The following is a 26,332-nucleotide window of genomic DNA, read 5'->3' as shown; positions in this document are numbered from 1 at the left end:
GTTGGTGACTTTATATACATGGCACGCTTGAATGTGCCTGTAAAGACATGAAATGAGATGGAGTAATCTTTCAGAGTGTCAAATGTACAGATAGAGAAGCATGTTTGGAGGAATCAATTGACGGAGAAAGAAAGGGATGAACTCGAAGGTGAGATGGTTTACAAGGATATCAGAAGAAGAGATGCATGCGATAGATGAATTTTTGGTTGACAGCTGGGGTTCAATTGGCTGTGCTAGTGGCTTAGCAGGGCAAGTGTCAGACTGTATGCATATAACCGAATCGCGGGATGGCCTGTTCAGGAGATTTTGGGGCCATTTGGGAGCTTTGACTTGGGGCTTTTATCCGCACCCAGCACAATTGCGGCATCACCCCAAGGTCCTCCAGCAAAACCACCCAAAATGTCACAACGAGCGATGCGTGCCACAATTAACGTCCTGCCGAGAGCGGCAATTCGACAATGCCTACGATCCCTGTCCACAGCTAGCAACATGGCTGCCAGAAGACCGACGACATCCTGCCTTCCGAAACCACAGACACAAACCTACCAGCCATTGGTTCAACGGAGATTCAAGTTCAAGACAGTGGAGGAGGCAAAAAGTCGCTATCGTTCTGGGGTATGCATCGGTCCTGTCCGTTGTGTGTTTTGGGCGGAAGCTAATATGCGGGGCTGTAGCCATTCTCATGGAAGGCTGGTATTCTCTTCCTCATGACTGGCGCCGGGCTCCTGTTTTACTTTGAGAAGGAGAAGGAGCGCATGCAGCGCAAGAGGATAGCAGAGTCAACCAAGGGTGTTGGAAGGCCCAAGGTGGGCGGGCCGTTCAGCTTGATTGACCAGAATGGCAACACTGTTACGGACGAGGACTTGAAGGGGCGCTACTCTCTTGTAAGTGCTGGCGTGTTCTTCTGAGTCTTTGACCTTATGCTGATTGAAGCCATGTTCCAGGTCTACTTTGGATTTACCCATTGTCCAGATATCTGCCCGGAAGAGCTCGACAAGATGGCGAGAATGTTCGATCTGGTAGAGGAGAAGCGTCCTGGTGTGCTGGCACCTGTATTTGTGACATGCGACCCCGCGCGTGACGGTCCCAAGGAGTTGAAGGAATATCTTGCCGAGTTCCATCCCAAGTTTATCGGTCTGACAGGCACATACGACCAGATCAAGGCCATGTGCAAGGCCTACCGGGTTTATTTCAGCACGCCGACCGAAGTCAAGCCAGGCCAGGATTACCTGGTCGACCACAGCATCTACTTCTACCTTATGGACCCCGAGGGAGACTTTGTGGAGGCGCTCGGCAGACAGCACTCTCCCGACCAAGCAGCCAAGATCATCGTGGATCATATGAAGGAGTGGAAGGGACCGCTGAAGAAGGTCTAGAATTATGGGCACGTATCAAGGATGTATAACGCCATGTACTATTGATGTATTTTGCAACAGCTAAAATGTACAATATCGCCATTCCATGCAGATTACCTTTGGGAGCTTGGTGGTCATGCCAGTGAGCGGGATGAAGACAGGGATTCTGAAAGAAGTGGTGATCTGGGGTGCAGGTTGGATAAACGTTCAACAGCGCTCCGATCTCTCAACTATTTTTATCCTCCAGATCATGTAATCCAGCCGAACCTCACTGGTTGTCGGTCGGCGCTTGGCAGCGAGTTTTCCATTCCCTCGGGTCTGAATTGCATCATTGGGCTCTGCCAAATGGCCTGAGCTCGAAACAAAAAAACAGCATTGCTCGCTTGCAGACAGCTACGTCATGGTCAAGCACGGGCCATCCGGCCATTGGTGGGGTGGAGGACCCTGTTCCTGATTCCTCTCGTCCTTTTCTCCACTGAAATCCCGACTTTTGTCGCCGGGACACCCGTCTTTTTTTTATTGCGCAACAGGCTACCTGCCGGTTTGAGCACGAGACCGTCTGAGCTCAACTACAGTTCTCCCCCCTTCACATGCTCGTACCCTTTGCTTCTTAAACAACGCGATTTGGTCTCGCGAGAGCTTCGGCGGCGTCTGGTCTTTTTGCGAAGCAAGCGTGGACGCTACCCCACGTATTCCACACGCCTTCTTATCTTGACAAGGGCAATACCCAATCATACGATACGGATTTGGCTGAAGAAGCGATACCGGTGTCACTGGGACACTTCCCTAACCGACGCAAGCGCCCGCCCCATCTACCGGGTCCTCTCCTACAACTACAACTCCTCCTTGACCGTTGCCCAAGGGTAACATTCTACATCTCTCCCCGGATGCCCTCGGGAACCGTCACTCCGGCTTTCAAAGTATTTTGCTCGGGTGTTGCCGGTCCGTGGTGTAGACAACTCCCTCAACATGTCCGCACCCTCTTCGGCACCCTCGGCTCAGCCGCTGCGTTCGGCTCTGAAGAACGACAATGATGGTGAGGGTTCCAAAACCCCGCCCTTGAGCGCACTGGCCAAAGGTCTGTCACTCACCTCATTGTTTAGCTATCACTTGTTCTGCGTAGCTCTGCTTGTTTTTCTTTGTTCTTTGTCACCCGTGATCGAATATTGACACCTCGCAGCCGTTCAGATTGCTGAACCTGAGTCGTCGCCTCACGATGAGGCCTCAGTCAAGAAGCAGTTTCCTGCAGGCGTTGGCAGGAGGCTGAGTGGACGCCCTGGTCTGTCTGCCACGCCGTCTAGGTCCTCGACTCTCAGCCAGACTCCCAGCATCGATGTTGCCGGCGAAATCGAGCTCACTGCTTCTCCGGCACCCATTGAAGAACCTCAGAACAGTGGCGTCGCCTCCTACCACCGCCATAGAATTGATCGCGTGAGTGAGAAGTTGGTAGCTCAGGTGGCTGAATGGCTCCACCGAGAGAAAGCCAAGAAGGAGTCTAGAAAGAGTCGGAAGCATTCTTCGCGCCGCAAGTCACCTCCAGAGACGCCTGAAGCCGGTCGTCCTCGTGCCGATTCTCTCGAGTCTGATTCGAGTGAAGTGTCTCTTGATCGACTTCAGAGGATTATCGACGACAGCATGTCGGCTTTGGGGCTGGGGTCTGTTCCTCACCTAGGACCTCGTCTAAGCAAGAAGCACCGGAAGAGGTCTAGTAGGAGCCTCAGAGGTGCGGCATCATCGGACACGGAATTTTTCGATGGTGATGTTGTGGTTCCCAGCTGTGATGCAGCCCTCGACAACTCCAAGACCATGAGCTACACTGGAGGCAAGGCGGCCGACGACAACGCTTCTATCTCTAGCCGCAGGGAGGATAAAGAGAAGCAAGCCTGGACTGTGTTCAAGAATGAAATCATTCGTTTGGCACACACGCTGAGGCTCAAAGGGTGGAGGAGGGTGCCCCTTGACAGCGGAGAGCAGATCTCAGTTGAACGTCTCAGCGGCGCATTGACAAACGCTGTGTATGTGGTCTCGCCGCCCCCTGAATCGGCACTGCTTCCCGCCGAGGGCAAGAAGACGCCGGGCAAGGTGCTGCTAAGAATCTATGGTCCCCAGGTGGAGCACCTCATCGACCGTGAAAATGAGCTGAGCGTGCTTAGAAGGCTGGCCAGAAAGAAGATTGGCCCTCGCCTGCTTGGCACTTTTTTGAACGGTCGGTTTGAGCAATACCTCAACGCTGCTGCGCTCACTTCGCAAAGCATGCGGGAGCCGGATACTTCCAGACAGATTGCTAAGCGCATGAGGGAGCTTCATGACGGCGTGGAGCTGTTGGAGGAAGAGAAGGACCTTGGCCCCAGTGTTTGGAGAAACTGGGACAAGTGGCTTGCCCAAGTCGAGAAGACTGTTTTGTTCCTTGACAAGCAATACAATGACGGGCCAAACGACCTGTCTCGTGGTCCTTGCGACAGCTGGAAGAAGAAGGGTTATGTCTGCGGAGTGGAATGGCCGGCCTTTAAGGAGCTGGTCCGAAAGTATCGCGAGTTTCTTGATGGCCAGTATGGCGACCCGAAGAAGATCAGAGAGAAGCTTGTCTTTGCACACAACGACGCAAGTTGTATGCCCCAAAGGTATTTGTTTCCAGCTACTGATGTTTGGTGCGCAGACTCAATACGGCAATATTCTCCGCGTCCGTCCGGACGATCAGAAATCACCCCTTCTTCAGCCCGCCAACGAGCACAAGCAATTGGTTGTTATTGATTTTGAGTATGCCGGTGCCAACATTCCAGGACTTGAGTTTGCCAACCATTTCTCCGAATGGACATACGACTATCATGACGCACGGTACCCTCATGTTTGCGACACCGCCAAGTATCCCAACGTTGAACAGCAGCGCCGGTTTATCAGGGCCTATGTCGATCATAGGCCTAGGTTCCCGTATATTGACTCTGCCAAAAGCACGCCCGCCACGACACCCACAGGGACCGGACCAGGAACTTCTACTCACACGGCGGGATCTACAACCTCTATTGCTGACTTTATGCTGGATGCCCGCGTCCCAGCCGGTGGGTGGAAGGAGGAGGAGAGAAAGAGGGAAGCGGCGACGGAGAAGCGAGTCAAGGAGCTGATGGAGGAGACCAAACTCTGGCGCACAGCCAACAGCGCCCAGTGGGTTGCGTGGGGTCTTGTCCAGGCTAAGATTCCTGGTTTGAAGGTTTCCTCGGATGGCGAGGCGGAAGATGTGACTCCAGCCGAGGAGGAGACTGAAGAGGATGCCGATGCGTTTGATTATCTTGGATATACACAGTCGAGAGCCTACTTTTTTCTGGGTGATTGTGTTCAACTTGGTTTGATCAAGTTGGAGTATCTTCCCGAGGAGACTAGGGGACGGGTGAAGATTGTTGAGGTTTGAATGGCCCCCGAGAAAGGGGAGGGTTGTTGTATTAACTATCTTCGGCCATTGGGGTTTGGCAGGTCAAGGAGTTTTCAGGGGGCTGTTTGCCTAGATTTCTATACCTATGATACCAATACTTCGTAGTGATACCATAACTATCAGTTGAACCTGTTCAAACTTAGGGTTCTATGTGTTTCATGGCACCTACCTATCAACTGTCATCAGTTGACGGCCCATGTGATCAATGGGCGACAGCCGTGACAACGCCAAGACCTGCAGGCCAAAGAGGTTCTCGTTCAGGGGTGCCGCCACTTCTCCCTGGCAACCACCAACGCGCTGACCGTCAGCGATGCGCGCGGAACGACTCTGATCAATTGAGGACTACGAGCAGCACATCAAACATACTCCAACTGGCAACCGGCAAGATGGGCCTGAAAACAACCATCATCGGCACCGTCCTCGCGACCCTCGCCGCCAACCCCGCGACCGCGGCGCAACCGCGAGCCGCGCGGCCGATCCCCGCCCCGATGCGAAACCTCGTCTGGGGCAAACTAAACTTTTTGCACACGACCGACACGCACGGCTGGCACGCTGGCCATCTTCAGGAGTCACAATATTCGGCTGACTGGGGGGACTACGTCTCTTTTGCGGAGCACATGCGGCAAAAGGCGGATGATTTGGGAGTCGATCTCTTGCTTGTCGACACGGGGGACCGGGTGGAGGGGAACGGGCTGTATGACGCGAGCAGTCCGAAGGGGAAGTACTACTACGATATATACAAGGAGCAGGACGTGGACGTGATTTGCACGGGGAATCACGAGCTGTATATTGCGAGCACGGCGGATCGGGAGTATGAGAGGACGGTGGAGAATTTTAGGGGGAGGTATGTGGCTAGCAATTTGGATTACGTAAAGGGGGATGGGGAGAGAGTGGAGATGGCGCAGAGGTATAGGAGGTTTAGGACGAAGAATCAAGGGGTGGAGGTGGTGGCGATGGGGTTTTTGTTTGATTTTGGGGGGAATGCGAATAATACTGTGGTGAAAAGGGTTGGGGATGTGGTGAGGGAGGGGTGGTTTCAGCGGTTGGTGAGGGAGCAGGAGAAGCCGGATTTGTGGCTGGTTATTGGGCATGTGGGGGTGCAGATGGAGGAGTTTAAGACGGTTTTTGGGGAGATTAGGAGGTGGAATGGGGATGCGCCGATCTTGTTTTTTGGGGGCCATGTTCATGTCAGGGATGCGACGAGCTATGATGAGAGGAGCTTTGCGATGGCGAGTGGGCGGTATTTTGAGACGATTGGGTGGATGAGTGTTGACGGGGCGATCAAGAAGGCCGAGGATGATCCAAAGGGGGAGAGGGGGTTGAGTTTTCATCGGAGGTATATCGATAACAACCTCCTTGGGTTGTATCATCACAGCGGGCTGAATGCTTCGACTTTTCATACCGAGCATGGCAAGAACGTCACGTCTATGATTGCCAAGGCGAGGAAGGAGCTGGAATTGGATTACACCTTTGGTTGCGCGCCACAGGACTACTGGATGACGAGGTCGCCGTATCCAGGACCTGACAGCATTTACACCCTGCTCGAGGAGGAGGTCATCCCGGATATCGCAGTCAACCCAAAGCGCAAAGACGTCCCCAGACTGGTGATCGCCAACACAGGCGCTATCAGATTCGACATCTTCAAGGGGGCCTTCACGCGGGACTCGACATACATCACCTCACCCTTCCTCAGCGTTCTCAACTACATCTCCGATGTCCCCTACCACGCCGCAAGGAAAGTCATCAAGCTCCTCAATAACGCCGGGAAGATCATGGCTGACGCTCATATGGACAACGAGTTCATGGCCATCCCCGAGCAACTTTCCATCAGGGAGTCCATCATCTACGACACCCCTGCCAACCCTTTCTCCGAAGACGGTATCCAGAAGCCAATGGGTCAGCATGGGCATGAGGAGCCCTTTTTGGTTGAGGGATACACCACCCGGGATGATATCGGCGACGATGGTGACGACGCCCTCCACTCGAGGATCAACTTCTACGTGGTCCCCAACTGCATCCAGAGCGAGCTGTCGTTCCCGGAAGAGGGCGAGCCAGAGACGGTTGATTTGGTGTTCTTCGACTTTATTCAACCTTGGGTGTTGATGGCGTTGAAGTTTAGCGGAGCCGTGTATACTGACAAGGACGTCAGTTTGTATGTTGAGGGGACGTTTACGGAGCTTTTCGCCGGGTGGATCGAGGACAATTGGCCGGCGAAGTGTTGATTGTTTTGGGAGGACATTCGTTATGCGAGGGCGTTTATTCAAGACATTTGAGCACATACAGTATGGATGTTTACGCGTTTTACGTTGTTATGGCATGGTATCAGTTGAGGCAGGCACACAGTATTCGGAGTCCGTTTGGTTGCATGCATAATGATTGGTGGTGCGGTATATACAATTACACCTAATGAAGATAATACACAGAAATTTTGGAAAGTCATTTTGGCAGAGAAACCCTCATAGTCCGTCCTGTGTGCCCCTGAACGCCAGACATAACCATGAAGATGTCGAAATACCAACAATATCCACTAGCCCACCTCTCCAACGCCGATTTACTGTAACTGATCCAACAACCTCGCCCTCCTCCTGTCAATCAGCTCCTGCTGCACCTCATCCAACGTCGGCAACTCCCACACTCTCCCATCCCCAATATCACCCGGCAATGGCTCCCACCCCGGCGGTGCCTCTTTGTTCCCCGCCTTCCTCAGCGCCTCAAACGCCTTCTTCTCCTTGAGTTTCTCATACTCCAGCAACAGCTCATCCTCCTCCCCAGGCGCATAACCATAATACCCCGCATCCACGTTCCTCCTATTCAAATCCGTCCTCTCCTCCAACGGCTTCTCATCCTCCTCCCTCTTCTTCGTCGCCGCCTCAAACAGCTCTTTCACCCCCGGCAGCTCCTTCGCCCGTCCAAAATACCTATACCCCTTCCCACCACCTTGAATCTCCCTCCCAGCCTCATCATACACCTTCCCCCCACCCCTCATGTAATTCGGCCCGCCCAGGTTCTTGATTTGGATCTCCCACATGTGTTTCTCCCGCATGAGCTTGTTGATCTCATCGTTCAGGTCGCGGATTTGGTAGTCGGAGAGAGAGATGTCTTGGATTCGGGAGACCTTGCGGGAGATTTCTTTGAGGACCTGGCCACGCCATTTCTCGCAGGCGGGGATGGATGTTTGCTCGGTGATGGCGCGGGGACGGCGGGTTCGGCCTGCGTCGATGATTCCGAGGTCGGCGGCTTGGGCTTCGCGGAAGCGGAAGAGCATGGACTGGGCTTTTTCGGAGTTGCGCGCCTGGGTGGAGGGAGGGGGAAACGGTCAGCGAGCTGCCATGTAGTATTGTTGAGGGGGGTTGTGTACTGACCATTTGGAAGAATTGGCGCTGGCCTGGTTTGTTAGTTGAGCGTGGTGTTGTGGGGAGTGGTAGAGAAAGCGACCGCGAAGTTGGCGTCGCTGGTGATGGTGTCGCTGATATATTCAAGATGCGCACGCACAGCCTGACATGGAAATTCACAGCCTTATGGATGGAGGTTGGTTTTAGAGCGGGCTAGCGCGGTTGTGGCGCTACCGCGCTGTGGCTCGAGCGTCTTCAGCGCGTTTCTTCCAGCTCAACTCTTCCTGCGACCTCATTCCATTCTTATCAGCGGTTGGAGCTTCACATCGACCTCACTACGGCCTGCCTTCTCATCACATCTGAAGGCATAGCTTCAGCATCATCTCCCGCGTTTCTTCTTGTTATTCTAATAGTTTTCTTTATCATCCAACAACGCGATCAAGATCTCGTTACGATCTGATCAAGCGGTTCTGCTGTCAAGCTGCGCACCCCTCCTCAGGCGGGCGGTTACCTCTAACCATGCCTCGACATCATGACCTTCGACAACCGTCACGACTGCCTCGGTCTCTTTCTATTATAACGGCAGATGGATCTCGTTTTTGAGATGGGATCGATTTCACCACAATCTTTCATCTTCAAGCCAACAGAGAACATCAAGTGATGTTTACTGACAGCTTTGGTTATTCAAGAGCAAACAACCCTCCTTCACACACATATCCTGCCATGAAGAAACATCAGGGACGAGCTAAACCCGACCTTCCGACTCATCCAGCCCTTATTAGAGGGCTTGGGAGAGCATGAATAATCAAGAACGGATATCTGAGCAGCCTTGCACGAACATCGTTTTCATATGGTACACATCACCTCTTCTCCCTCGCCTCCCTTTCCCTTTCGGTTCTCGTTACAAGAAGCCAAGCCGCTATGACGACAATTAGCAATTTCCAGAGGTGCGCCCGGTGTCGACTTTTGAGTTTCTGAAAAGAAGCAATCAGGAGACATGTCAGCGCAGCACCAGTGACGGTTACAAAAGTAGTTTTCAATCGGAGCGGCTCGCAATCGTGCTTGGTTTCAAGGGTTGGTTCAGAGGCGAGGAAATGGGAGAGTAGAAGCTTCCACCAAATACCACACTGTTTCAGTTTAACATTCCTTCATTTCGGCCATCGAGCAGCCTGTCTGTGAAGTCACAGGCCGGCATCCATCAGCACCACAGCAACCATCGCCATCTTGTCTATTGGTTCAAGGCAGGCCACACTCTTTCACCGACTCCCATCTTTCCTCCCCCCACACTGGCGATCTCCGGTAATCAGTAGTGTTTCACACAGGACCCTGTCGTCCTTGCCCCACCTGGATCCGGTGTGTTTTGTTCCACGGCGAAGAAATGACCTGTTGGGCAGGAGATATCGCTGCAAAAGGTGCCATATCGGCCCTCACTGGTGGAAGTGAACGCCGGTAGCGTAAGCCAGAGACCGGAAGATCCCCTTTTCACTTGGCTCAAAAAATCCCAAGAGTGTGTTCTGCCGTGGGTAGATGGACTAGGTGGAGGGTGAATGTTTTTCCAATCTCATTCTGTCGACTCTCCTTTCTCAATTTCTTTCTTATTTTCGCAAAGTTAATTCTTGAGAAGAAACAAGGTATTCTTTTTGTACCCCCAATACCAAAACCAAACCAAACGCATGCCTGGTGATGACCAAAGGTATCCAAAAAGCCAAATTTGCAGGCAGCCGACGCTTTTCCACTGTCTCTCTACCGAGCGTGGATTGTCAGGTTGTCAGTGGGAACAGAAGAGAGCTAATCTGAGGGCATTATTGATATGTTTGGTTTTGTGTGTGTCATTTCTGAATGTGCATTTGGTGGATGGCTTGAGGCTCAAGCGAGCTCTGATTCCAGTCTAGATAGCATTATGGTCATGGGCTTGGGTAGGAGTTTCATAACATCAGTTCCAGACATGTTCAGGTTCATTTCAATATACTCTCAGACCTAGACTTTGACGCCTTGCCAGTGTATCTTTTTGCATGCTCCAACGAAAACCTAAACAAATCAACCACATTTGTACATAGATAATTTAAATAAAAAAAGACCTTGTTTTTTTTTTCAATCACCCACCCATATCTAGTTGGTCTTTTTGCTCCCCACCTTCTTATCCGTAGGGGCACTGTACATCCACAAAGCAACAAACACCACCCACCCGCTCACCGTTGCGCCGATGCCCGCAATCCAAGGCCAGGCACCGCTAATGACAAAGCTGCGGGGCCACTCGTCGTGGGCCATGTGTCTGACAGACACAGTGTTCTTCTCCTCGACGTTGGTGAGAAAGGGGCGCTTGTAATTGACCTTGAAGTTGAAGATGCCGTGCTGATCGGGGAGTTTGAACGAGACGGTGTAAGCCGAGGCTTCGGGGGTGGAGTGGGTCTCGTCGAGGGTCAGAGGCAAACGGTGGAAGGGGGAGAGCATGGAGAACTCGAGCTGGAGGATGTCGTTGGCGGGGAGGGAGAAGGAGGTCCACTTGTCGTAGGCGTATTCCGAGAGGGAGATGGTGTAGGTCTTGCATTATCGCCATTGTTAGTTGATGATAAGAGGTGGGTTACATAGGGGGGGATACATACAACATCATTCTTTACCCTGTAGATATGGGGGTTTGACTCGTTAACAGCAGCCACCTCGTTGAGGTGGTGCTCGATCCAGTTCACCCTCAAAACACCCAACTCCTGGAACGCCCAGGCGGAGACACGCTTGGCGAACTCGCGGTTGAAGGTCTTGACGGATTTACCACCTGGGGCGGCGATCTCGGTGACGAACCACTTGTCTTGGAGCATTTCGGCAGAACCGAGAAGGACAAAACGGGCAGAGTTGATCGCTTGGAAAGCGGTGATGAGGGAGAGCTGCTGGCCGGCGGCAAAGAGTTCGGCTACATCGAGGACGTCGGCTTGCTCCTTGGGGTTGTAGGAGTAGGCGGTCTTGGGGGCGCGGAGGATGGGGGTAAGATGCTCGCGGGGGCCGAGGACAGCGCCAACGCCGTGGGGGAAGGCGAGGAGGGCGTCTTTGGGGGCGCCAGCGGAGAAGAGGGGGGAGATATCACTGCGCACTGGGACGGGTGGGGGGAGGGCGAGAACATCGTGGGTTTCGGCGGCGGAGAGGGTATCGTAGGAGAAGTGGTCGACCACGAGGCCGGTGCGTTCGGTGGGGAGGGTGATGTCGAGCTCGGCGAGGAGGGAGACGAGGGTGTTGGGGGTTGTAGTCTCGGAGGAGAGGGTGTGGAGGATGTTGCCCTTGGCGTTGAGGAAGTTGACGAGAATTTGGGGCGTCAGGTTGGGGCCGAGTCCTAAAAGCGCATGGTGTCAGTAATGTGGTATGTTTGGAGAGAAAACAAGAGAATAGCATACCCTTTGTCTTGGTCGGGAAGAAGATGACATGATCGTAAGCTCGTTCGCCGAGGTGGAAGAGGACGAGGGACTCGCTCTTGGGGGTCTCATATGTGATTTGGAATCCTCTGCCTGTAATTCACAACCAACTGATTAGCATTCCAGCTCCCTATCCCATTCCCAGTCCATCCTCTGCAAACATACCCTCTAAATCGCCCAAAAACTTGCTATAATTCTCCTTCTCGCCCACTTCATCAAACACAGCCAGCAACCTGTTGCCGGAGATGCTAACAGCCGACACAAGTGCAGCCCCCCAGCATAGCAGGAAAGAAAATAACGAAAGGAGCGGCGATGTTGACCGTAACATCTTGGGCGATCGATCCGTCTGTTGTATAGTTGTCGAAGTTGATGCCACGGGCGCGCGCAGCAACAGCAGCAGCTTTAGGTACCACAGCTAATAATCACCAATTCAGCATACGTAGCCTTGCCAAGACCCCAACTTCTACCCCCCTGCCCCGTTGATGCCAGACCCACCTTTAAACATTTGAGACTGCGGGGCCCCTGCTCTTGCTCAGTGCTCTGTTAGAATACCCGCAGTTTCACCGGCCATCAACCTATCGCAATCAAGTCAATTGAAGCTCCCACCGCCCCAGCCCAAGTAGCTTCGAAAGCTCCCACCACCCCAGGTCAGGTCGAGCCCAAACCACCACCCGTATGTTCATGCCACCACAACCTATACAAACACCCGCAATTGGCTAACCAAGGGCGAAGCAAAGGAAAGAAAACAAAAATGCCCGGCGCAACCCCCCGCTTCTGGGCCACCCCCCTCAAATACTGCCGCTGGGCCGCCCGCGAGCGCCCTTCCCTCTTCTGGTCCTGCGTCATCGCCGGCTTCGGCCCTCTGCACCTCATCGTCGTCCCTCCTGTCCGCCGCGCCCTGGGCGACTATGACGCGCCTCAGATCCCCATGACTTATCCCGGTATATACTCTTGCACAACAATAGACATTGGGTCCTGTGCTAATCAGTGTCTGTGATAATAGTGCCAACTACGCCGAGGAAGAAGTTGACGGGATACGGGGACGAGACGGAGTAATGGGACGAGACGAATGAACCGAGAAGGAAACATCAAGGAAGCTGAGGGATGGGAGGCAGAAGAGGGGATTGAACATTGGAACCGAAAAACCGATACGATATGATGGGCGTACATGAGGTCCAGGCCGAGAGAGGGAGCAATGGAGACAGACAGAAAGAGTGGAAAAGAGAAGCTGTATCAATTGTACATATTGGCGTTTATAAACGGGCAGAGAGGGTGGTCTAATACGAATAGACGTGTTTTCAAAGACATGAGGTCATAAACCGGTAAACCAAAAGCCATATTGCAGAATGGGTGAGAAATTAAAGGTTTTCATTTTTTTTCCCGCAGGACACATCCAAATATCTATCAACTCTAATTCAGACACTTCGCTGGAAATGTAATAACAATGGTGATGGCATGAGTGACCACCCACTCCTTGGCGCTTAACCCACCCCCCCTCCCCCCTTGTCTTCTCTCCTTTCTGACCATCTTCTCGTGGCCTTTATTTCATGTTGATTGTCCGCTTGTGCCGATCAAACCCAGCCCTGTCTCACCTCTCTCGTTGGACCAGATTCCATTCATACTATCACCACCGTTAGCTTATCATCAACATCAGGGGGGGGGGGGAGGAAAACTAACCACCCTCCCATCATCATCGCCCGTATACACCAACCTCTCCATAGGCGCAATACATGTCACCGCCGCCTCCACATTTTCCCCCCTCTCACTCGTCATCTTCCCCTGATTCACATGATCCAACCTCCTCATCCACTCCAGCACCCACCTCCCCTCCTTGCTAACCGTCTTCCTCCAAATATTCACCCTCCCCCTCTTATGCCCCGTAAAAACCAACTGATTCTCCAACCACTCATTCCCCCCCGACCCCTCATAAAACGCACAGCTATGCACGTAATCATCCGTCACCTCCCCCTCGCTCCCACCACCACCACCACATACATTCTGATCCAAAATCACCTCCCCATTCACCGTAAACAACACCACGCTCTGCCCAACACAAACCATAATGTCCCCCGTCGTGTCATTCACAGCCACACACTCGACCTGCTGTCCCACCCCCCTCATCGGCATCGGCAACCGTCTGATGAACTCCAACCTGTTCAGATCCCAAAGAAACGCAACCCCATCCTGCGATACCGTCACAATCGTCGAAAACGCCTTCGCCACCGCGATGTTGGTGACCGGAGTCTTGTGCCCGAATAAGCTCGACCTCTGCTGCAGTTCCACCGGTTTTCCGGGGGATGTCTGCACGTTGTAGACAGAAACGACACAGTCCTCCCCGGCCGTGATCAGCGTTTTGCTGTCTGCAAATGTGAGGGTTGATATCTGCCCTATGTGCAGATTCTCGTGCAGCCCCGCCAAGCGGCGGTTGTCGCTAAAGAAGAACCTGACCGAGTTATCCGCATAACCCCATTCGACAAACTTGTCGTAGAACGGAGGGAGGTTGATCCTGAACGGGGAGGCGCAAAGCAGCCGGTCGTATTTATGGACGTAAATCAATGACGACACCCGTTCGTGGCTTTCCAGCAGCGGGTAGGGGAGTTTAGTCAGGGCGGAGATGGAGGTGTCCAACCGTTTGATCGGGCAGCGGTCGTATTCCCTGGCGGGGTGTGGCCGAGTAAAGACTTGGTGGGGGGTCTGGCCAAAGTTGTGGATGATGCCCGTGGTAATGGCACGTTCCTGAGGGTCGACAATGTCATCCAAATCTCTGGCGCCCTTGTAAGAGAGATGGTGGAAGACATTCAAGTTTTCCACCGCGGCTTCTCCGCGCTGCTTGTACCCAAAGATGAGATCGATCCATTTGTGGAGGTGCTGGCTCACATGGGGAGACTCGAGAGCCTCACGGTGTTTGGCGATGAAGATCTTGGGATCGCCCTTGGCCCAAGGGGGCAGGATGACATTGTCCACCTTCCCCTGGCCACCTTGGCGTTCACCAAAGTTGTAACCATTGACATTCGTCAAAAAATCCGGAAGGTAAAAGAACTCAGGAATCAGCTCCCTCACGTCCGACCCATTATCCTTCGACGACGACGTCCAAGTCCCCTCGATGGAGAAAAACAACCGATCAGGGTGATCAAACGTCCCACCCTGCAGCAGTATGTAAGACTGCACAAACGGCGGCAACCGAATCAAATACGACGACACAATCATCGCAGACGAGTAATGCGTCCCATAATGAAACGGCGTCTCCCCAATCTCGGCCAGGCTCTTGTACCTCATGTTAAAATCCGCCGCCCGACTAGGATTCTGCGCGCCCATCGGCTTGGACAAATCCCTGAACGTCGCCGGATTATTCAAGTCCAGCTCCTCACTCGTATAATCCGCCAACACCCACGGGAAAACCGGATATTGCGTCAGATCGTTGAACGTTCTGCCCGCCATGGTGTTGACCAGCATCAAATAGTGAAAGTTGGATATCTCTCCCTTCTGCCACCTCTTCATCAGCGGGTTCCACCCCGACGAATTGAAAATGCTGCCAAACTTGGCCCCCAGCGTCTGCGGTGCCTCCTCGGTGAACTTAAGAGCCTCCAATCTCCAGGCATCCTCTGGATTCGGCAACAAACTCGGGTTGCTATTATGCGGCACCTTGGCGGTAAGCCTGGCATAAATCTCGTCTCTCATCGTCGAGTTGATAGCCGTAAGCAGATAACTGCGGCCATCAGTGAAGAACATTTCAATGGCCACATCCCGGAAGAGGAACCGTCTCTTGGACAGCATCAGAACTTCCCGCCACTTCCAGCTGCGCGATTCCGAACCAGCACGGCTCTGCTCCTGGCGCGCCTCATCCGCCTTCTTGCCAGCAATGATGATGGAAAACGGATCTCGCTCCTCCGGCGGTGCTTGCCATACGTTGATGATCTCGCCATCAGCACTTTGAAACAAGCTGTCCATGAGATACAGCGCCTCCTTCCCAACAATCAAGATTCCCTCCGAGGCATCCAGCCCAATGATCCTGGAAATGTTGAAGACATTCTGCACCGAATCCCCCTGCTGCAACCTCCTCATCACCTTCCTGTTCTTGTCCTCAAAATTATCATCCCCATCCGGATCATTCGGATCCTCCACCAGCTCAAAGTCATCCTCCGGCGTCACCCCCTGCCGATCCAACCCCTTCCCATCCACCACCTCCTCCCCTTCCTCAGCAGTATCCTCCTCCTCCCCAGCCTCGATCGGCGGCGTCGAACTGGCCGGCGTCATCCCAATGCTCGACTGTCGACCCCCCGCCAACCCCGTATTCAGCTTCAGACCCGAATTATCCCCCCTCTTCGGCCTATACTCCCTATGCTGATCAGGATACTCGGGCAACAACCTCAACCTCATCCTATTCCTCCCCTCCGTCCGATCCAGCTTCCACTTAACCTCCTGCCTCTCAGCAAACACCGCTCCCGGCCTCCTCAAGTCCCTGTCCATCTTGCTAAACGTCCACGCCAAGAACGCGTTGTCATCTTGTTGGTCTTGCAAGTGCCTCTGGTACTTGAAGTGCTCAGTGAAGTAAATACTCTTCATCCACGCGCTGTTCGCCATCTCATGCCTCAACAGCACGTTCTCCCTCTCCCTCAACTCAGCATGCCACTGCTTCAACTTCTCCTTCCGGTTCCTCAACCTCGTCCTCGCAGTGTCATTGTACCGCTGATTCTCCCCACCAACAAACTCCTCCCACGTCTTGGAAATCCCCCCGACAAACAACACATCCAACGAAGGCCGATGCTGATCAACCCATTCCAAAAACGCATTGTCATCCAGCTCAGTCAGTTTTCTGAATCCCCTCGTCAGATGCTGCTGATCAGGCGTCATGATCTGCCTGAACAAAACCGAGGCCTCCTCCGGCTTTTGCACCAGCATGATCCGCCACACCGTCGCAGCGATCATCCGAACTTGCTCTCTCGGATCAACCAGCTTGTTGTAAAGTTGATACCACAACAGCTTCATGTAATCATCCTCCACCTGCAGACAGTTGAGCAGCACAGTCTGCCAGTACATCAGCTGCCCCATGCTAGCAACAGCATCCGCATCCTGGCACTGCGGATCATCCATGTCCGACAGCCGCAAAAGCGTCAGCTTCAAGAAGCATGCCCTGATCGTTGCCACCGCCGAGCTGCAAAGACGGACGCTCTTCAAAGACGAGATGTCAGGTCGCAGCAGGTACTCCAGCAAAGTCCCGGCAAAGTCAATCATCGTCTCTGCTCCATTCATGAACCACCCCTCAAAGATCGCTTCCACCATGTGGATGTTCAACCGAGACATGTTCTGCAGAATCCTCGGCTCGAGAAGGGTCTTTTGCTCGAGCTGAATGGTGTTTTTCAAGTGGGTGATGACATTACGAAGAACATAGGTCTCAAAGTAGGCCTGATGTTCCTGAAAGCCGGGAGGAACCTTCAAGAAGAGACCAAAACCAGGAAATTCCTTTCGGACGAGCAGCTGATCAGTGAAGACGTTGATGATGAGCTCCAGCACTCCCTCGAGTACCACGTTGCTGACTTTCTGCGTATTTACCCGCTTCTTTGGCGACATGACATGGCTGAGACGAGCGGGGATGCGTGGGGAGAGTGGCTGCTGCTGTTGTGATGCCACCAATATGAACGAGGAAGGTCGCCGCAGAGGAGTACCGCGACCCTGTACAGACGTCGGTGACACGTCCATTTGTCCTGCGTTTGCGGTTCGAATGATTGGAGTGGCCGTAGTCGAAGAGCCGGGAACCGGCCTGATAAGCACGTCGCCTCCCTCAAATGTGAGGACCGAGTCCTTGGAGTTGAGCTCAGTGTCGGGGGTAACGGGATCGGCGCTGACTATGATGGGGTACAATGCCGAGAAAAGGAGGCGAACGTAGTCAGAATTGAGGGCAAAATCTCTGAAGCTGGCCGACCGACTGTGCATGTCTGACAAAAAGCGGACAACGGTCTGAAGAACTCCAACACTAGCCGAGACCCTCTCTTTGTCAGGCAGGCGTGTTTCTAGGCAATATGTCAGCGAAGATCCAGAGCAAAGGCAAGAAAGAGACATACTCCGCGGCTCCAAAGCCTGGCCCAGTTCCATAGACCGAGCCCTTGGACGCGTCTGGACGGCAGCAAGACCTTCCGAACCACTCCTGGGCGTCTCCCAGTCTCCCTGCGGAGAGTCCGGATCATCCTGATACTTGAGAATATCCCTCAGCCCGTGCTGCAGCATCGAGATGATAACCGGCAGCACATCGGGGAAAACCACATGTCGATTCCCAAATATCTCCAAGAGACTGAAAAAGTCAAACGACTTGTCAAAGTTGATATTCGCAACGTCGTACCCAAACAGGATACTGAACAGGATCGGCCAGAGAGTAGCAATGTCCCACCACTGCTTCAAGCGGTGAGCCATGATGTGAAACCCTCCAGACCTAGTAGAGAATTTGGTTGTGTACGTTGTCGGCTGCGACACTATGAGGCGGGCGAGAATCTTGCATCCGTGGACGACGATTTCTGGATCGTCCTCCGCAAGCAGGTAGAGGAGCCACTGCAAGGGCGTCAGTACTACATATGGCCTCGGGAATCTCTCTGGGTCGACACCGAATATCACCTTATTTGTTACTGTCTTGGCGAACTTGCGGATGTCTGCCGGGTTGGTTTTCTCGCAGAGAAACCGTGTATACATCTCTAGGAACTTGATGCCTAATTGTTTCTTTGTAAGTAATCTTGAGGGGCCGTTCGAGGAGGACGGTCCCGTCTCAACCGGGACTGGTCTTCTCAGGTTGCTCAGGGAAGGCGTCCCTGCTCTGGATATAGGTTTGGGAGTACGGGGCAGGGAGCCAGCAGGGGTATGGAAGGCGTAGGTGATGAAAAGGGCAAGAGAACGGTGAACCTCTGCATTAAAATTGCATTTGACCAGACTCTCAAACGAGGCCATGAAATGAGGCAGGATGTCTTCCGAGATGGTCTCGGCCTTGAGAGCATCCAGCAGCCTCTTGATGATACCTATAGAATGAGTAGTGAGTATATGAAATACTGATGAGCCTCAAGCAAACTCTAACGTACGCATTCTGAGCAGCCGCTTGCTGTTGAATTGGTGGTGCTTGCTTTTCACGGCAAAGGTCACAAACTGCTTGTAATAGAGTTCTTGGGTGATCGGGGCCGCCTTGCGCCAGGTATCGGGGTCGATGAGGAGAATACGATAAGCGAGAGGGTTCACGACAAATGATTCGATGGGGTCCGCATGTTTGTAACCCACGAAGCTGAGGACCAAGCTCAAGAGCTGGAAGCTGAGCCTGTCTCTTGCCTCGTTCGTGACGGCAAGCCGCCACGACTGTGAGACGCTGTCTGAAGCCGGAATTCCGTATCCGAGCTTAGCCCGCAGAAGCATGCTCAAGATAGCATATCCATTGTCCCTCTCCATGGCCTCACTGTTTCGCCAGCTCTTTTCGATACAATGAAAGGTCATCTCGACAGACCGGAGGAGATCCTGAGGGGTTGTGGCGCGCTCAACCAGCTTCAGCACCACAGGTGTGAAGCCACCAAGTCGCCAGAAATTGTCATCAAAGTAATACGGCGTGGTCAAGACTGGGTCGCCAACGAGAAGCGATACTCCGTTCATTCTGATTAGCGCATCATTGATACACGGAACAGCAGCGTTGATCGCAACAGGGACTCCCGTCTTGGTGGTAGTATGGAACAAACTGCCGGCCGAGTTCCTCGACAGTGACCGAAAGAGCGACGAGTCCATGAACTTGCCATCGGTACGGAACACCGCCCTAGGGAGAATGCTGAGCAATACTTTCTGTTCGGGAACAATGGAGCCAGCCTTATCTCTGATAGCTCTGAGGATATCCGAGTTCTCATCCTTGCCGGGATGGAACAGCTCGTTACGGAGTCCAAGAGCGGCCGAGGCCTCATACGTCTGAAACCCTCCAAGGCAGTCTTGAAAGTTACCCTGATACCGTGGTCCAAGTCGGTAATGCACCGCAAGAAAATCATCGCTCAGGACATCCTCAAACATTTGAGCAGAGGCAAGGGACCATTTCGAATGCACAAGACCAGGGCCAACCTGGGTCGCAAGATCACGGGGTGTGCCCAGGAATGCCTGTACTGGATTTGTTTTGTGACTGCTTGACGCAAACGAAGCGAAGCTCTCAGTGCTCGTGTTGGAGATGGGGGGTGGATTTGGATATGCCGACCGTATCTGCTCTGCAAATTCCCCGTTGACATAGAGGCTGGCCTTGCTTGCAGCGAGTGCCTTGGGCCGGCGGTGCACGATGGCGATGTGATACCACCGCTTCTCCTTGAAAGAAACTGTCTTGAACCGAACACTGGGACGGGACGAGATAACAGATGTTTGCAGAATGAAGTTTTTGGTGTCCCTCTCGAGGTAAGCCAGCAGAAAGCAGGTCTGCGTAGAGTCGAATACTCCAAAGAGTGTGGTGTGCGAATGGGGATCGAATCTGTCGACACGGACCCAGGCAGCAAAAGTGTATCCGGCTGACGAATGGGGTGGAAAAGGTCGCCCGAGGTTGGGCAGTTCAACGGAAGAATGACCGTGAAGTGACAGGTCAAACTGAATGAAAGGTGGCCCGTTGTTCTTTTCCGTCATGTCGAGACAAAATTCAGAGACATCCTCGTCCCGATTGCAGAGTAAAAACTGCGCATCAGCCAGCTGGTCTACCCCAAGGTACATGAGCGATTTGCTCAGGGGCAACGCCTTTTCTGTCTCGGCCTCGGTAAGAATGCGCTCACTAGAGAACAGCAGTCGCAATAGTCTGGAGAGCATGCCGGTTCCATGTAATGCCGTGAGGTTGAAAAGAGAGGCCGAACCAACAGACGACAGCGTTATCAAGACGATCATCGAAGCCAAATCTGGCGGTGCCCCTTTGGTTCTCGGTATTGATTCCCAAAAGCCCACGACCGTCCGTATAATCTCGGCATTCTGAACCACCGTGTTGGGCCCTAGAATCTGTGCAAGCCTGGCCTCGATAGCTTCTAAAATGTCAAGCTGGCCCTGACTCTCTTTTGTATTGTCCCCTATCGGTGTCGGTGACTCTCCTTGATCCTCCGTCCCAGGGGCGGATGTAGGCCGAGATGCCGTCGAGGACGAAGCCACAGAACGACAGAGCTCATCGAGCCGCTGGTCGTCCAGGGCGAACGATAGCAGCTTCCCAAACAATTGACAGTTTGTCCACAAGTCTGATTCTCCGCCTCCCACACCAATGCTGGCAATTATTTGTTCCAGAGACTCCCATCCTCCGCCATCGACTCTATCTTGGAAGTACCTCCTGTTTCCCGGATGGCCCCTGAATGCGGCAGAGACAGTTGCCAGAATGACGTGAAGCAAATCAAATATTCCCCTCCTCTCGTCTTTGCTTCTTTTTTGTATGTTATAAAAGCCCGAGAACGATCGCAAAACTTCGAGGAGGGTCTGGAAGCCGTTCAAGTGTCGAAAGTCGTCTTGAGGTTGGGAAGGCGGTTGCGCGGTAGCAACGTGCTGGTGTATCTGGCGGATCTGCTCGAGCAGATCCTCGATTTCGGGGTACCCATCGGCAGAGCGGGAGTTTGCTGTCTCGGAGAGTTGTCGAAGCAGACGCTGGAGGACCTCGGCGGCTTTCGATGTTTGGACGGTCGAAGCCGAAGTCGACGATCGATAACGTCGAGAGCGCACGGCAAGCATATTGGGGACCGCTGGTGGGGGAATAGCCCAATCGCTTTTCTTCTTATGAAAGTCTGTCTGCGCTCGAATATCCCATCGAGGTTTCGCAGTTTTGTGTATTAATCCGCCGTCGTAAAACCTTAGAGAGCTGTCATGTGCATGCTTTCCGTTGGTGCTAATATTCACCACAGAGCTTACGCCGGCATCGTCAGCGGTACCTCCGCCGCATACGAGTACCGAATCCGATGTTTCTCGCGGCCAAGGCCAAGGTCGACGGCTAGGCGATATAATTGGTAAGATGCCAAAAGAATGAGATCAAGATACAAAGCAAAGAGCTTCCCTCATGGAAAGGAGCCAAGTGAGTGCCGGTGAGCTGGTGGTTGGGTCGTGGAGGCTTCTGCTCCTATCTAGAAGGCCAAAAAGAAGCTCCCGTCAGCCTTCAGCCTCGAGCTTGTCCACTGTTCTGGAGCTGCCTTGCAGGGCCACATCAGCGCTGGTGAAGGCCGAATCCAATTCACCTGAGGGATCCATTTAGAGGGGTCCTGTGGCGGTGCATCACTGAAACAGTGGGACTTGTAAGTGGGGCTGAGACGGGTGTAACTGAAGTGGCTGTTTGGTCTGCCTTGGAGACTTGTTCTGAAAGAGCACAAAAAAGAGACTTCTGGGTTTCTCAGCCCTGGAGAATGGTATGATTTTTCCTTTCACAGTCTATAAACTGCTCCTAGTTGATGTCAGTCTTTCAAATGCTGCGGCATGGGGCCTCGGTATATGGTAGCTGTCACCCAAGATATCCAATCATGGACTCGCTGAAGTGCTTCCCTGGAGCATCCGAAATCCATGCCTACAACCTTTTAAAGTCCCCCATAGATACCGTATCACCTTGAATGCAGAGTCTATCTCAGTATCCGTTTGGTATGCCGCCTCACTCACACTCTGTCTACGGGGCAATAATATTACATGCAATGCAAGATGTCGTGGAAATCGCAGAATCACAAGCCTCTGCTGTGTTCTGGTTCCGACGGCCAACGATTGGATTGGGGTTTCAGAATTGGAGAAGGGAGTCACGGAGTCTGGAACATGTTGCTGGATATTGCCCGAAGCGTCGTCAAGATGCCAGAAAACACAGCTACAACCCGGAATTGCTTAGCCCCCTCTATGTTCAGCAAAGTTCCCTTGACAATAGACACATAGTGGTCAGTCACAGGGGTCAGGATCAGGTTTTCAAATATCTACAACATCTGCCCTCAGAACGCCAAAATAATACACTCACTTGGACGATGATAATCTAAAAAGTAAGAAGAATCTTACGATGCCCTTTTTTCACCGTAAAAATTGGTTGTGGATGAGGTTCTGGGGGTGGGAAATATCATGAAGTCCCGCGCTAACAAAAATACCAGGGTTGGAGTGTACACATGGTGTTGATCCACCACGAGGGAGGCAAGAGTCTCCGTGAGGGGATTGAGGGGTTGCAGTTGGAGTCACGCCCGTCAGCTGTGTGATCGCCTATCAAGATATGGATAAGGTGGCTAGATAGGGCGATAAACCACGGTCAAAGTGGTCTCCACAGCGACCCGCGTCGGAGGTTCACCAAGGGACAGGCTGCGTGTTGCGAAGTGTTGCCTGTGAGGTGAACCATGAGAATACTATCTAATGACGGCTTCATTACAAACTGCTGCCTTTTATCCAAGTTTTGCAAGCGGTTCGTCGATGTGCCAGTCAACATACCAGCTGTGAGACGAATGCGCTGGTTTGCTCAGTTGAGCAAGGTATGATGTAATCGGTCAACTGGTTGTCTATCAAGGTTGCAAGTCACGGCATAATCTGGTACCTATAGGTCACCAATAGTGGCTCAAACCTCGGTGGTGCACCGCTGCAATCAATCCGGACTAAAACAGGGGATGCATTTCTCATTATTCCATATTATCTCAACAGCGAAGGCAACCCCAGGAACAGGAAGGGAAGCGTGAGGTGGTCGGGGCCAGTCGAGTCAGACGTCCCTAAACGATACAAGACCCGGCACGTGCTGGGGACTCATGACCAGTTCCAGTTTGGGTGGAGATCCCCGCGCTGGCTGGCACCTTGGCATCGTCGGAGAGCTCCAAGCGTGACGTTCCTGACAGGGGATCTGACAAGGCAGTCAATCCGCTTCGCTGTGGTCGACCCCAGATCTCGTCGCGGTGAGCCTCGCCCAGGCTGGTTGGATAAGGGCAGCGGTTGAGGACCACAGCAGCATCGGAAGCAGGAGCAGTGTCGTGTTGATGCGCTGTGCCTTGATGTCGAACAGCTTGGAGCTCCAAGAGAGCTTCCGCGAATCAAGTGACAGTCGGGCCAGGGGTCCTCGAACCAGGGCTGCAAGGCGGTAAGCCCAGAAGGAAGCTGTTCATCCGGCACAGAGGGAACAGCAGCAGCTGGACCACGGGCGGGCATTGTTGGTTTTCAACAGGCGCTGGAAGCCCGTTGAGTTAACTAGTCGCCATGTAGAGCACGTAGACAAGAGAGGACAATCAGGTTAAAACGTGGCAAAGATGATGTGTTTTATGCTGTCCTTGATACTCCCATGGCTGTCCTTGTGGTCATTCTCAGAGGTGAAGACGCAACTGATAAGCCTGGCAAACAATGGCAGATGGCACGCTTATCGCACGCAAGGCCACTCAACAGCTGCATTTCGCCCCTGTGGGTGAGGGCAACGGTCATCCCATTGGCTGCTCCGCCTTTTGCTAAGCCGCTTTCGGTTCAGGGTGGAGAGTCAACCCCCGGCTCTCGGGTCCTGCTGCACCGCTCCGCCTGAGCACTAATGAGCTGGGGGCTTCCCTGAGGCAACCGCAGGCGTTGGTCTTACGCAGCCGCCGCCCCCGTCTTTATCAGGACGCAGCCTCCCCATCCATTCCATGCCGAGCTCGCTCCCTCTTCCTCTCTCTCACTCCTCCATCATCCATCTCCCATCACCGTCGCAACAGTCACCCAGCCCATCGACGAAGACATCGTAGCTGGGTCTTCTTCCTTTTCCCTCATCTTTTCAAGTCGCAGGTTCATCGACTTTGTCACCCCCACAATTGCCCGCAATCATGAAGGGCTACGCCATTCTCTCACTCGCGGCCGCTGCTGCCGCGGCGCCAAGTGCTTCGATTGAAACCATCCATGGCGAGGCTGCGCCCATTCTTTCCTCTGCCAACGCCGAGGTCATCCCAAATGCCTACATTGTCAAGTTCAAGAAGCACGTAACTGAGGAGAAGGTGTCGGATCACCACACTTGGATCCAGGAGCTCCACACCACTCGTGAGAACGAGCGGATAGACCTCAAGAAGCGTGGTCAGTTCCCTCTGGTTGACGATGTCTTCCACGGCCTGAAGCACACCTACAAGGTCGGCTCCGAGTTCCTTGGTTATGCTGGCCACTTCGATGAGGAGACCATCGAGAAGGTCCGGAGGCACCCTGATGTAAGCTTTCCCCCCATGCTCCAATTTCCTCTCGACAATCACTAACAGATTCGCAAACAGGTCGAGTACATCGAGCGTGACAGCATTGTCCACACCATGCGTGTGATTGAGGATGCCAAGTGCGACAGCGAGATTGAGAAGGCCGCCCCTTGGGGTCTGGCTCGTATCTCTCACCGTGATACTCTGGGCTTCTCCACCTTCAACAAGTACTTGTACGCCGCTGAGGGTGGTGAGGGTGTTGATGCCTACGTTATTGACACTGGCACCAACGTCGACCACGTCGATTTCGATGGCCGTGCCAAGTGGGGTAAGACCATCCCCTCCGGCGATGCCGATGTCGATGGCAATGGCCACGGCACTCACTGCTCCGGCACTATCGCCGGCAAGAAGTATGGTGTCGCCAAGAAGGCCAACGTCTATGCCGTCAAGGTCCTTCGCTCTAACGGCTCCGGCACCATGTCTGATGTCGTCGCCGGTGTGGAGTGGGCTGCCAAGTCTCACATCCAGGCTGTCAAGGAGGCCAAGGATGGCAAGCGCAAGGGCTTCAAGGGCTCCGTCGCCAACATGTCTCTTGGTGGTGGCAAGACCAAGACTCTCGATGACACTGTGAACGCCGCCGTCTCTGTCGGCATTCACTTCGCCGTCGCTGCCGGCAATGACAACGCTGATGCCTGCAACTACTCGCCAGCTGCTGCTGCCAAGGCCGTCACGGTCGGTGCCTCTGGCATTGATGACAGCCGTGCCTACTTCTCCAACTACGGCAAGTGCACTGATATCTTCGCCCCCGGTCTCAGCATTCTTTCCACCTGGATCGGCAGCAAGTACGCCACCAACACCATCTCCGGCACTTCCATGGCCTCTCCCCATATCGCTGGTCTCTTGGCCTACTACCTTTCTCTCCAGCCCGCCACAGACTCTGAGTTCTCTCTTGCTCCCATCACCCCCGAGAAGCTCAAGGACAACCTTCTCAAGATCGCCACTGAGGATGCCCTCACCGACATGCCCAAGGGCACCCCCAACCTCCTCGCCTGGAACGGTGCTGGTTGCAACAACTACACTGCCATCGTCGAGGCTGGCGGCTACAAGGTCAAGAAGACCAAGGGCACCAAGGCTGACTTTGATGTCTCCAAGCTTGAGGAGCTTATCGAGAACGAGTACGATGTCATCTCGGGCCAGGTCGTGAAGGGTGTCTCTTCCCTCTCCGAGAAGGCCCGCAAGTTCTCCAAGAAGATCCACGAGATGGTGGATGAGGAGCTCAAAGAGTTCCTTGAGGAGCTCGCTTAAGTATTGACGAGGGCGATCTTGTCTGTTTATCTGCTGCCAGCGTCGTAGCGAACAGCTGTTTCCGTATCATTTATTTGTTTCTGTTTCTGGGTTGCAATGGTTCATGGGATGGGGGATGGTTTTCTGGTATAGGGTATGGGCGAGCATTTTGCGGCCGTCGGGAGTTTATCATGTACTGTACACGACACATAGGACCGCATTGATAAGTCGGGATGATTCGCATTTGAGGAGTAGTAATCATGCTCACCCGTTATGAGATTGCAATTCTTGAGCGTTTATTCAGATAATTATGGTGTTTCGTCTCATCTGCATCTGCCCCTTCTTGGTGACACTTTCCTTCCTATTTCTTATTTGTCTCTGTTCCCGCCTTCCCTTGGAGAGATGTGGGATCCACTGACACCAACCTTGAGGCAGGTACATAGGTCCCTGTTCTCATGGTGCACCT

At 53.3% G+C, this 26,332-nt stretch overlaps 8 protein-coding genes across 8 annotated transcripts; 5 read left to right on the top strand and 3 right to left on the bottom strand.

The window, feature by feature from the left end:
• The first annotated feature begins 324 nt into the window (after window positions 1–324).
• SCO1 (Cu-binding protein) lies at window positions 325–1,431 on the top strand. The gene is made up of 3 exons (XM_062885710.1): window positions 325–615; window positions 675–884; window positions 945–1,431. The coding sequence occupies exons 1-3, from the start codon at window positions 400–402 to the stop codon at window positions 1,374–1,376; spliced, it is 858 nt and encodes a 285-aa protein (XP_062748851.1). The 5' UTR covers window positions 325–399; the 3' UTR covers window positions 1,377–1,431.
• Window positions 1,432–1,852: 421 nt separating this feature from the next.
• Window positions 1,853–4,758, top strand: QC762_112930 (uncharacterized protein; the record flags this gene model as incomplete). Its single annotated transcript, XM_062885711.1, has 3 exons — window positions 1,853–2,433; window positions 2,536–3,938; window positions 3,991–4,758. Exons 1-3 carry the CDS (start codon window positions 2,325–2,327, stop codon window positions 4,756–4,758), a joined length of 2,280 nt encoding a protein of 759 aa, XP_062748850.1. The 5' UTR covers window positions 1,853–2,324.
• Window positions 4,759–4,928: 170 nt separating this feature from the next.
• QC762_112940 (uncharacterized protein) lies at window positions 4,929–7,001 on the top strand (the record flags this gene model as incomplete). Its single annotated transcript, XM_062885712.1, has 1 exon — window positions 4,929–7,001. One exon carries the CDS (start codon window positions 4,929–4,931, stop codon window positions 6,999–7,001), a length of 2,073 nt encoding a protein of 690 aa, XP_062748849.1.
• A 134-nt stretch (window positions 7,002–7,135) lies between these two features.
• On the bottom strand, window positions 7,136–8,281 carry ISY1 (NineTeen Complex (NTC) component; the record flags this gene model as incomplete). The annotated part of the gene is made up of 3 exons (XM_062885713.1): window positions 7,136–8,071; window positions 8,142–8,164; window positions 8,272–8,281. The coding sequence occupies 3 exons, from the start codon at window positions 8,279–8,281 to the stop codon at window positions 7,331–7,333; spliced, it is 774 nt and encodes a 257-aa protein (XP_062748848.1). The 3' UTR covers window positions 7,136–7,330.
• A 1,920-nt stretch (window positions 8,282–10,201) lies between these two features.
• On the bottom strand, window positions 10,202–11,974 carry WBP1 (oligosaccharyl transferase glycoprotein complex, beta subunit). The gene is made up of 4 exons (XM_062885714.1): window positions 11,675–11,974; window positions 11,492–11,602; window positions 10,715–11,430; window positions 10,202–10,652 (listed from the first exon to the last, which is right to left on the bottom strand). Exons 1-4 carry the CDS (start codon window positions 11,835–11,837, stop codon window positions 10,221–10,223), a joined length of 1,422 nt encoding a protein of 473 aa, XP_062748847.1. The 5' UTR covers window positions 11,838–11,974; the 3' UTR covers window positions 10,202–10,220.
• A 133-nt stretch (window positions 11,975–12,107) lies between these two features.
• On the top strand, window positions 12,108–12,861 carry N19M (n19m, NADH-ubiquinone oxidoreductase 9.5 kDa subunit). Its single transcript, XM_062885715.1, has 2 exons — window positions 12,108–12,450; window positions 12,513–12,861. Exons 1-2 carry the CDS (start codon window positions 12,261–12,263, stop codon window positions 12,563–12,565), a joined length of 243 nt encoding a protein of 80 aa, XP_062748846.1. The 5' UTR covers window positions 12,108–12,260; the 3' UTR covers window positions 12,566–12,861.
• BPH1 (Beige protein-like 1) lies at window positions 12,758–23,744 on the bottom strand. The gene is given in 7 exon segments (XM_062885716.1): window positions 12,758–13,130; window positions 13,187–17,517; window positions 17,569–18,049; window positions 18,113–18,507; window positions 18,568–22,338; window positions 22,437–22,659; window positions 22,677–23,744. 5 exon segments carry the CDS (start codon window positions 21,185–21,187, stop codon window positions 13,098–13,100), a joined length of 7,860 nt encoding a protein of 2,619 aa, XP_062748845.1. The 5' UTR covers window positions 21,188–22,338; window positions 22,437–22,659; window positions 22,677–23,744; the 3' UTR covers window positions 12,758–13,097.
• Window positions 23,745–23,846: 102 nt separating this feature from the next.
• Window positions 23,847–26,275, top strand: PRB1 (proteinase B). The gene is made up of 2 exons (XM_062885717.1): window positions 23,847–24,603; window positions 24,664–26,275. The coding sequence occupies exons 1-2, from the start codon at window positions 24,232–24,234 to the stop codon at window positions 25,885–25,887; spliced, it is 1,596 nt and encodes a 531-aa protein (XP_062748844.1). The 5' UTR covers window positions 23,847–24,231; the 3' UTR covers window positions 25,888–26,275.
• Window positions 26,276–26,332: the final 57 nt, after the last annotated feature.

The sequence above is a fragment of the Podospora pseudocomata genome (assembly GCF_035222375.1).
Source record: "Podospora pseudocomata strain CBS 415.72m chromosome 1 map unlocalized CBS415.72m_1, whole genome shotgun sequence".
NCBI classification, from domain to species: domain Eukaryota; kingdom Fungi; phylum Ascomycota; class Sordariomycetes; order Sordariales; family Podosporaceae; genus Podospora; species Podospora pseudocomata.
The sequence above is the reverse complement of the archived record's forward strand: the minus strand, read 5'-3'. Positions and strand labels throughout refer to the sequence as shown.

Bases quoted from the DNA above. Each gene is read 5' to 3' on its own strand.
- SCO1 (XM_062885710.1), top strand. From the start codon at position 400: ATGTCACAACGAGCGATGCGTGCCACAATTAACGTCCTGCCGAGAGCG. The intron at 616-674 runs GTATGCATCGGT...GCGGGGCTGTAG, and splicing joins AAAGTCGCTATCGTTCTGGG to CCATTCTCATGGAAGGCTGG. The intron at 885-944 runs GTAAGTGCTGGC...GCCATGTTCCAG, and splicing joins TGAAGGGGCGCTACTCTCTT to GTCTACTTTGGATTTACCCA.
- WBP1 (XM_062885714.1), bottom strand. From the start codon at position 11,837: ATGTTACGGTCAACATCGCCGCTCCTTTCGTTATTTTCTTTCCTGCTA. The intron at 11,431-11,491 runs GTATGCTATTCT...ATGCGCTTTTAG, and splicing joins CTTCCCGACCAAGACAAAGG to GACTCGGCCCCAACCTGACG. The intron at 10,653-10,714 runs GTATGTATCCCC...CGATAATGCAAG, and splicing joins ACAGGGTAAAGAATGATGTT to ACCTACACCATCTCCCTCTC.
- N19M (XM_062885715.1), top strand. From the start codon at position 12,261: ATGCCCGGCGCAACCCCCCGCTTCTGGGCCACCCCCCTCAAATACTGC. The intron at 12,451-12,512 runs GTATATACTCTT...CTGTGATAATAG, and splicing joins GATCCCCATGACTTATCCCG to TGCCAACTACGCCGAGGAAG.
- BPH1 (XM_062885716.1), bottom strand. From the start codon at position 21,187: ATGCTTGCCGTGCGCTCTCGACGTTATCGATCGTCGACTTCGGCTTCG. The intron at 18,508-18,567 runs GTACGTTAGAGT...CTCATTCTATAG, and splicing joins CAAGCGGCTGCTCAGAATGC to GTATCATCAAGAGGCTGCTG. The intron at 18,050-18,112 runs GTGATATTCGGT...ACGCCCTTGCAG, and splicing joins CCAAGACAGTAACAAATAAG to TGGCTCCTCTACCTGCTTGC.
- PRB1 (XM_062885717.1), top strand. From the start codon at position 24,232: ATGAAGGGCTACGCCATTCTCTCACTCGCGGCCGCTGCTGCCGCGGCG. The intron at 24,604-24,663 runs GTAAGCTTTCCC...ATTCGCAAACAG, and splicing joins AGGTCCGGAGGCACCCTGAT to GTCGAGTACATCGAGCGTGA.